Below are 10,110 nucleotides of genomic sequence, written 5' to 3'. Positions count from 1 at the left end.
TTTCTTTTGTTTTTGGCAGTTTGCGTTCTTCTTGCATATCGCCACCTACTGGGCAGGGAGAATTAATGGTAAAAAAGGACTTAAATATTGATCTGTTTCTCACCCACATACATCATATCACTTCTGAAGATATATGTAGATTTAACCACTGGATTCGTATAGATTACTTTTATGCTACCTTTATGTGCTTTTTGGAGCTTAAAAGTTCTGGCCACCATTCACTTGCATTGTACAGAGCTGAAATATTCTTCTAAAAATCTTAGTTTGTGTTCAGCAGAAGAAAGAAAGTCATGCACATCTGGGATGTAAACTATCCCTTTAAAACTACTCAAACACACATTACTCCCATAGACTCTAGATGGAAAGAACCAAACGCTTGTCAGAGAAATGGAGGACGGCAACAGTTGTGAATAATAAGAATAAACAATTCTTCAGACAAATAATATTATCCACACTAATAAGCTTTCCTTTGAAAACACTTTCATTTCACTACGTTTACGCCTCTCATCCATTCTAGAATGGGGTTTTTCGAAATTGCTCCTCATAACCGCATACTTTGGAAAACGATGACGTTAGGAAACTGAAAAACTAAATAAATACATCAGATTACTGAAGTAAAATGGATTGTGAACACTTTCACTTTACTTTAAAGTGCATGAAGCATAACAGCAATATCAACAAAGGCCTCCGAACTTCAGAAACTCCAAACAAGTAAAACATTAAACTTTAAAGGCCCAGTAGCCATTGCCCATCACCTCCATTTACCTTGCCATTACAACTTCCAGCATTGTGGAAGTCATTGAGGATTGTGGTTTCCATTCAAGTATCGCTGGGGAGTGAGTGACCCTTGAATTAATCACTCGCCTACATGGAGCACCAGGTCCACGTCAGTCCGTATGGAGCAGAAAGTTTTTGACCGTGTCAGGCAGCGGAAGGGAAGAGATACTTAACAGACGCTGCTTGCCAACAACTTCCCGGATTTTAATGCGGCACATGCACGTCAGTTTCCTTGGGTGTTCTGTTTTAGAAAGCAGTGTTAGCGGTACAAGTAATATCAGAGCTCGGAGCACTTTAGACATCAAACAGTAATCTGATGTACACATTGCAAAAATATCACTGTATATTGTTAGATTTATGATTAAAAAAAGAAAAAACTATTTTTCCAATATAAATATAAACTTAATTCAACATGAACTGTCTGAAAACAAGTCTTAAAGGGACAGTTCACCCGAAAATGAAAATTCTCTCATCATTTACTCACCCTCATGCCATCTCAGATGTTTATGACTTTCTTTCTTCTGCTGAACAAAAACAAAGATTTATAGAAAAATATTTCAGCTCTGTAGGTCCATTCAGTGCAAGTGAATGGGGTCTGACACTTTCAAGTTACTAAAAGCACATAAAAGCAGCATAAAAGTAATCCATACGACTCCAGTGCTTTAATCCATGTCTTCTGAAGCGATCCAATCCAATCTGAGAACAGACCAAAATGTAACAGATTTGTTATTGTACATCTTATCATTGCAGTCTATAGGCACGATCATGATTTCAAGCTTGATTACACTTCTTAGTAACTGAAGCATGCACAGAGCGCTAGATGGCGCTATAGGAAGTGTAATCATAGTGGGCAGTTCTGGGTTACTGACCAGAAGGTCAGGGGTTCAAGCCCCAGCACCACCAAGATGTCACCGTTGGGCCCTTGACCCTATCTGCTCCAGGGGTGCTGTATCATGGCTGCCCCTGCACTCTGACCCCAGCTTAGCTGGGATATGTGAAAACAAATAAATTTCACTATATGCAAAGATTTATGTATAATGTGTGACCAAATTAAAGGCTTCTAGTTGCCATTACAACTAGAACTTTGGCCTGCTCTCACCCAAAACAGATTGGATTGCTTCAGAAGACATGCATTAAACCACTGGAGTCTTATGGACTACTTTTATACTGTCTTTATTTGCTTTTTGACACTTAAAAGTTTTGGACCCCATTCACTTGCATTGTATGGACCAACAGAGCTGAGATATTCTTCTAAAAATCTTTGTTTGTGTTCTGCAGAAAAAAAGAAAGTCATACACATCTGGGATGGCATGAGGGTGAGAAAATGATGAGAGATTTTTCATTTTGGGTGAACTATTTCTTTAAGGTAAAGAAAATTTGAGTTATTACTATTTCAAAAAATATTAAGACAATACATGATTGTTGGCATGAGAAACATTAGAATATGACTTACTTCTGGCCTCCTGGTATATACGAAGAGCCTCAGGGTTGACCCTAACACGACCCATGGCATCAGGGTCGAGCTCATCCCAGGGGACCAGCCACGGGTCAGCACCATGGTCCAGCAGCAAGCTAACGAAAGATGGTGCACAGCCGTGTCTCAGAACTGCATCTAGAAGACATGAGGCCAGGCCCCTGGCGAGTGCTTCCCTGCTCACTGGGCCAGTGTAATTGTAGTCCGAATTGGCCCCGGCCTGCAGAAGTATCCGGAAACAGTGGAGGTGGTGGTATGCAGCGCTGATGTACAGCGGACAGACCACCAGAGTTGATAGAGCGCGGGCGCTAAACAATGGCCTGGGGCCCAGCTGGTGATCCACATCAACATTAGCATTGAACCTGTGTGTTTTCCAGGACACATATGTACCAACTGACAGCACAGTGTTTTCCAAGCAAATTCAATAACATCCCCATTCACTTCACTGGGCACTTTAAAATAAATCTATTCTTCAAAATTTCACCTTTTGTGTTCCACGAAAGAAAACAAATCATGGGGTTTGGACCAAAATGAGGGTGAGTAAAGGATGACAGAATGTTCACTTTTGGGTGACCTGCTCCTTTAAGCTTATAAATGAATTGGAGAAAAGGAATAAAAATCAGAGCAAAAGCTCAGGATACAGTTTTCATGCATGCACAACACCATTTATAAAGCATATTCTCTGTTTTACAAACATTATACACGAGCAGAACAAACTTGTGTGTAAATCCTTAGTTCATTGGATTCAATAAGACAAGTTATGTAAGAATGGATTCATGAGCAATTTATAAGCAAATTTGTTCTGCTCGTGTTTCATGAATAAGGCCCATTGCTTCCATAATGAATAATTATTTTTGCTTAAGTTCTTATTTGTAAAGTAAATGCATCTTTTTTTATAGTTACAGATTGTGCAATATCATATATCCCACCTGATGAGCTCTTGCAGGATGTCCACTCGGCCCACTCGTGCAGCATGGTATAATGGGGTGCTTCGGTGGTGCCTGCTGCCGTTCGGATCAGCACCGGCTTTCAGAAGGATCTTTACACAGTCCAGATGTCCATTAACCACCGCCACATACAGAGCAGTCTGACCTTTCACATCCACCATGTCCACTTCAGCTCCCTGAGAGATGAGGAAATCCACGCACTTGCCATGACCTGCCGTGGCCGCAATACGCAGGGGTGTGCAGGGCAGCCAACCACAGCACCAAACCGACTTTTCATTGATCCGTCTAAAAACAAAGTTAGAGTTACAATTTAGCAAACACAAGCTTATATACTGTTGAATCAATTGAAAGTGGCTCTTCATGTTCAGTGGCATCTATTTGTGAAATTGTGTTAACCAATTGTTTATTGTTTATTTGGAGTTCTGCAACAACCCTAACTCTCCCACCCCTAACCCTGACCCTAACTCGAACCTAAGTAGCAGCGAATTTAAATCCTGTTTCACAGAACAAGGATTCCCACATAGACACGACTGACGGAACATCACTTTCGCCAACCTTTGTGATGCTTACATTTATCAAGAAACGTAGCAATTTGCCAAACTAATATAGAATTCAACTGATGTCACAAGTCTGAATATTTTGGTTATTTTACAGCAGCTTCAAATGCAGCTCATCCAATCAGAATTTAGAGTTGGAACTATCCATTTTATATTAGTAACAGAAAGTTATTACGATGCATTAATTAATTAATTTATGCATCATTTACCAAAAGTACAACTGGACAGGCCTCTCTAAAATTGTCCTTGAGCAACGGATGCTTTGTATGACTTGTATCAGAGTGTTCCTTTTACAAACCCTTGCAATTTCTCCTCTACGTCCGTACAACACACTATCCCAATTAAATCAATGGATTCTACACACTCTTGTGTGTACCGGTTAGCGTCCTTAGGGGCCGTTAAGACCAGCGGATCAGAAATTGGTTGGTTAGCAGGTCCCCGTTAGCCCCTGCTGTTATATGCTGGAACTACACTCTATGATGGCAAAAAGCATGTTTTCTATTGACAGCCATTCAAAAGTAGCCGTGTTTTCTGACAAAAATAAATTCCCCCAAGAGACTATTCGATCACAATTATTTCATTACATTATAGTACATCTTTCTGCAGTGATATATTGTTCTAGGGGCTCTTAAAAGCCCGAAATGGACTAAGCGCCCATGAGCAAAGACGTCATCCTCCAGATCACGTACTTCAGCGAAACCCTGCGCTAGCCGAGAAGATGCCATTAAATAAATGGGAAAGCTAATGGATAGCTTTCTTCAGAAATTTTAGTAGATGCATTTTTAAAAGTTGAAGCACAGAATGGTCAAAGGCATCCATCTAGCTCATGTTTACATAGAAAAACAATTGCAAAACAGTGCAGATGGACACAAAAATGTGTTCTGTGTGAATGGCCACACTGTTTCTCACTGTGCGATTTTAACGTCTGAAACAAATTTAGGGGATTATAAAAGATTTCTGTTGTCGTAGCTGGGCAAAATCGACAAGTCTAATCAGTTGTGTGTGACATGTTCACTGATGGGTGGATAATTGTGATAAATGTTAGCCTCCAACGAAGTTCTGGCAATGTCAGAAATTTGGTGTTGCAATCGTGCAGTGTGACTATGAGGCCCAGATGATGTAACACCCAGTCAACAATGTCAATCAGGACGACTGTGACCAAAGTCTTGGCTACGATGAGTACTTTATAGTCTGACATACTGTCGTACAGTGTGCCATGGCTTTTTCCAAGGGTCATTTCATATAATCTGACCAGCAACAATCATAAAGGACCATCAAAATTGTACAGTGTGCACCAGGAATCACTTAATAAATCACTCAGAGAAGGAAGGCTTACTGCTTGAAGCTGTCTTCTTGAAAGAGGGTCTTGATAGTGTCCAGATCTCCCACATAGGCAGCATTATGTAGACGCATGTCTTCACACTGTTCCAGAGGCTTGTCACAGAATTGCTCCTGGAGCCATTCCTTCAGGTTACGACCTATTTGGATCAGTTACATAATCAATAGATCAGGCTTTTGAGAACATGCTCCATATTTCAGCAATGAATTGCATGCTAGATCTGCACTGAACTTATTCAATAATGAAACACTGTACTGTGGGCTCCAGAAGTCTGAAACCACTAGTGTAAATGCTTCTATTTTGCATAAATTAATTTTGCTATTTCAAGTTTTGCTATATTTGCTAAAATATCTAATTTTGCTCATTTAAAGGTGCACTCATTATTTTATTTTTTTCTCATTAAAGTTTTACTCCTAAAGAAATTCATTGTAATTTTGAAACATACAGCATGTATAAAATCATGACCACTCACATGAGATGAAGACTGCAGTCATATCAGTAACCTTATAAAAGCTCTTTAAATCAACATGGAGAGGGTCCCCTCATGGGGGCCGCCATATTAGGATCACATGGCCAGCCAAATAATAATACTTCGCTTAATCTCAGTGACCACCGTTATTGGACACTTTCACTCTTGGATTAAATTAATTATGGCTGAATGTGAACAGTGAATTTCTACAATGGCATTGACAACTGAAAACTATTGCGTTTGAACGATGCAGCATCCATGCTGCTGTTGTCAGTGTAAGTTCAAGACAATATAAACAGAAAAATTACTGAGCGCACTTTTAACCCTTGTGCGTCAATTTAAAAAAGTTGCACAGAGGTCTATAGAGGACAAAAATGTCTGCGTCAAAAAACTGCCATAATAATATTTTCTATTAATATTATTTCCCACCTTTTTTATAAAAAATGTTAAAAATAAAACACAAATTTTTTTTCTTCCATATACTAAATGCTAAGGGGAAATTTTTGGGGGGGATTATTACAGTTTGGGATATGTCAATGTTTAGCAACAACATTGATTTTGATGCATTATTATTTTTTGTGCAGTGTCAGATTGAAAAAAAAATAAATAAATTCACACTCAGTAACTTAGAGGACAAAAATGTCCATGCCAAAAAAGTGCCATAAAATTAATATATATTATTATTATTATTTTCAACTTTCGCTGACTTAACCAACATTAATCCTGATCATAACTACCAAATATTCATTCATTTTCAGGATTTTAACCCTTTAAATGCCAGTTTGTTTACATAATGCTACTGTTGTTTTCTACACACACACACACACACACACACAAATTTCTCAATACACTTACAAAACACACTCTGACATCCATACCAACACACCCACACAATTTTAGCTGCATCATTTATTAATTTGGCCTGCAGTGCTCTATAACACAGCAAACAGAAAATAGGAAAAAAGCATGTATTTGCTCCATAGGCTAAACATGAGAAAAATAGCACCATCTGGTGTAAAATATTAAAAATTTACATTTTGAAGCCAGGGCTCCGGAATGAAAGCATAAGATCAAATATTGCAATTTTAATGGGTTTCAATGGGGACATTTTTGTCCTTAAGGTCCCGAGTGTAACTATTTTGTGTACACAGTGTATTATAGATGTATTATAGGAACTGAGGTTGAAATATCAAATTCCCCCAAAAATGCACACCTTTGGCAAAATGTATTCCATTGGCATTAACAGCCAAAATGATCGAAAAAACAAAAATGAAAAAGACAAAAATGTCCCAAAGGTCGCACAAATATTACAAATCATATTATCAGAAAAACAATTTGAGTGAAAAGTTGGAATAAAATATTAACATGGATTTGAGAATGTCTTTAGTATTATGTCCCACTTTTTGCTTTAATTACAATGGCCATGTTCGGAATGGCATACTACCATGCTACTCTTACTATTTCAGCCATATGGCATATACTGTATGACAGAAGTAGTAAGAGCAGTATGAGTAGTATGCCATCCGAACTATGCCAGTATATACTCAAACTGGCAAAACCTGATGATCAAGTTATCCAGCATGATTTGAGAATGTTCTGAAAAGCATCTTGTGTGTTTTTAAATGGAAGCAAGGAAATCTGACCATTTGTACAAATAAATTAGCAGTCAATATCACAAATTTGCTAATTTGATTATTTACTGTAGAAACCTAGAAATTGTGCAGAATCTTAAATATTCCTTCTTGTTACATCATAACATGGTTACATCATTTTTACAAAATTCCAAAGCTTTCTGTTTATTTCCAAGTTTACATCACATTATTTGAATCCCAGATTATTCATGTGGTCTCAGACTACTGGAGCTCACTGTAGATGTTTCAAATAATATACATTCAGACCAGATATATAATGACATACCTGCTGCAGTGGTGTTTGGGAGGTGTGACACAGTGACCAGTTGACAGCTCATGCTGGGTGGGTCATCAACATCCCCTTCAACAACATCTCCACCATCAGCCATACTCTGTCAGTCTACTCCTAAAAGAATATCTGCTTAAAGTGTCATAAACCGCAACAAATAACCAAAACTACAGAACTTTTTTCTACAGACTGTTTTGATGGGATTTTTAATCAGTAGCATGGACTTACAGAATGCAGTGCTGTTTGGGCTGCTCTGATTGGCTAACTGTGCACTTCCTGATGGAGGTTTGTCTGGTCTTAAGGTGGAGCGCTGCTCGGGCAAAGTTAAGGTGGTAATTGTTGGGGACGTTCTAAAATACTAAAAGGAATAGTTCACACTTAATTTAAAATTCTATCATCATTTCTAACTTTCTTCTGTGATTCTGTGGATACTGTCTATATGTATTCGCCCATGATCCAACGCAAAAATGCAACGTTTTCCAAAAGACACGTTTTGGCCAATTTTTTCTACATGGAGAGGGTCCCCCCATGGAGGCTGCCATGTTAAGATCACATGACCATCCGAATACTACTTGCTTAATCTCAGTGACCACCGGACACGTACACTCATGGCTGACTGTGATTAGTAATGTTCCACAACAGCATCAGAATCTGAAAACTATTATGTTTGAATGATGCTGCATCCATAACCCTAGTAAACTGGCTGCACCTTTTTTTTTTTTTTTTAACATTGTTTTAGGTTAATTAAGCACATTTAGGCTGCATTCCATCCAACTTTCTACTAGGAAATGTGCAGTGGAAAGCCGCTTGAAGTCGGAACTCGTGCAGACATTTTCAACTCCGATTTCTCCGAGATGCAGGTGCGTGACGTCACGGCTCCCACTGAACGCGTTTACATAGGCGTCCTCCCGCATACGTCAATGAGAGAGAATAGGGTGGTGGATGCCGCCTCCACCCCCAGGAGTTTGGGGCCCCCTGCAGCCACGGGACCCGGGGCTTAAGCCCCGGTTAGCACGTGCATTAATACAGCGCTGACTACTGCTACTACTGCCAACAACACAAATAAATGGTGTTGCCACGTCCAGTGTAGACAGCCTCAAGTCACTGCGTTGCATCAGCGGATGCGCCCAGTGTAGACAGGGTGTTACACATCATCTTCCGAGCATCTGGCAATGGAATGCCTTTATGGTTGGAGATCGGAGATGTCAAGAAGGAATATTCAACATCCGACTTGAATAGAACGCAGCAAGCACGAATTCTCATTACCGTAATGCTTCTGGATATTTTACTTTCAAGTTTCAAGTGATTTTCATTAGATTCTCATTACTGTAATTCAATAATATTTTACTATATTACATAAAAATACTGAAATGTAATGTTTTTTTTGTTTTTTTAAATCAGCATAAATTAAAGGCACAACATATTTTTACAGTATACTATGGCTCTATTACTCTAATGACAGATTAGGGGCTGATTTTGATTATGGTTATTTTTATTATTCTGTGAACTACTCCTTTAAATCAGCTCTGCCACATTAGAAAATGATATTGCTTGCCCAATCAAAACTCGCCACCAAGATACTAGGCTGGTTGACAGGGAGTTGCTAAGGTGTTCTTGTGGGTTTTAGAATAGGATGAGTTATGCATCAAAACCTATAGCCCTTAATTAATACTTTAGTGGTTTGTTCAAATTATGTTTATTGTCTTTTTTTTTCCTTTTTTTTTTTTTTCGATCATTAAGATTAAGATTTTTTTATTATTATTATTATGCTCATTAACCCTTAAACACATACCTCGGGTCTTTAGTGACCCAGGACCTTATTCAACCCCCTGTACCTCATTGTGCCCACACCTCTTTAGTATTCATCAATCTCTCTCTTATAAATAGTGTAACACAAAATGTAATGGCTTAAGTAACAAATGTGTTTAGGGTCATTAGAGACCAAAGTATGAACATGTCAGTTTTTTTTTTTTTTTTTTTTTTTTTTTTTTTGGCACTTCCATAAATTCTATTTTTATGATTATTTCAAATAATTATAAGTTTACTATCACAGGATATCTATTTCTCTGGGTTTTTTTACAAGATAAATGAGTACTATATTCATATAAATAAATACTATATCTCGTTTATATTCTGTATGACAATGAATTATCAACAATGGTGAATTATCAGTATTCCATACGCGTGTACACATACATATTATACATGCTATTTCTTACTCAAGGTGGCGCTGTTGTTTCAGTGATTGACTTGATCTACATTTGACATTGCTATTTGATGAAGACAACATGGAAGTAAACTACTACAGAAAGTACTACACATGAACAGTATGATATGACTACTGTCATTTAGGTGTACTAAAGTAATTATGTAAGTTGTGCATCTATTTAGACTCAATAAGTGCCTGAGAAATTATTTATGTGTAGCTTTTGTGTAGCTTATGTGTCTCTTATGTTTTATGTGTAGCTCAGTGTGTGTTTGACAGCCAGTTGCATCTCAAAATTTTGGTGTGAAAGTAATAAATCCTGTCATGGATTTGTCTTGATTTGTTGCATAGTGTCTTTGATATATGATAAATAAAACATAAAAATATGTCAAAATGTACTTTATTCTATTGTTTTCTACTT

General features: G+C 38.0%; 1 protein-coding gene across 1 annotated transcript; it reads right to left on the bottom strand.

Moving 5' to 3' along the window:
• Nucleotides 1-771: 771 nt before the first annotated feature.
• LOC127447389 (ankyrin repeat and SOCS box protein 1-like) lies at nucleotides 772-7,723 on the bottom strand. The gene is made up of 5 exons (XM_051709237.1): nucleotides 7,481-7,723; nucleotides 5,092-5,233; nucleotides 3,181-3,483; nucleotides 2,231-2,613; nucleotides 772-1,018 (listed from the first exon to the last, which is right to left on the bottom strand). Exons 1-5 carry the CDS (start codon nucleotides 7,581-7,583, stop codon nucleotides 888-890), a joined length of 1,062 nt encoding a protein of 353 aa, XP_051565197.1. The 5' UTR covers nucleotides 7,584-7,723; the 3' UTR covers nucleotides 772-887.
• Nucleotides 7,724-10,110: the final 2,387 nt, after the last annotated feature.

This window comes from Myxocyprinus asiaticus, chromosome 10 (genome assembly GCF_019703515.2).
Source record: "Myxocyprinus asiaticus isolate MX2 ecotype Aquarium Trade chromosome 10, UBuf_Myxa_2, whole genome shotgun sequence".
Lineage (NCBI taxonomy): Eukaryota > Metazoa > Chordata > Actinopteri > Cypriniformes > Catostomidae > Myxocyprinus > Myxocyprinus asiaticus.
Note: the sequence above shows the minus strand (reverse complement) of the source record. Positions and strands in the feature narration are given on the sequence as shown.

Bases quoted from the DNA above. Each gene is read 5' to 3' on its own strand.
- LOC127447389 (XM_051709237.1), bottom strand. From the start codon at position 7,583: ATGGCTGATGGTGGAGATGTTGTTGAAGGGGATGTTGATGACCCACCC. The intron at 3,484-5,091 runs GTAAGCCTTCCT...CTTTGTTTTTAG, and splicing joins CAAGAAGACAGCTTCAAGCA to ACGGATCAATGAAAAGTCGG. The intron at 2,614-3,180 runs GTGGGATATATG...GAAAACACACAG, and splicing joins ATCCTGCAAGAGCTCATCAG to GTTCAATGCTAATGTTGATG.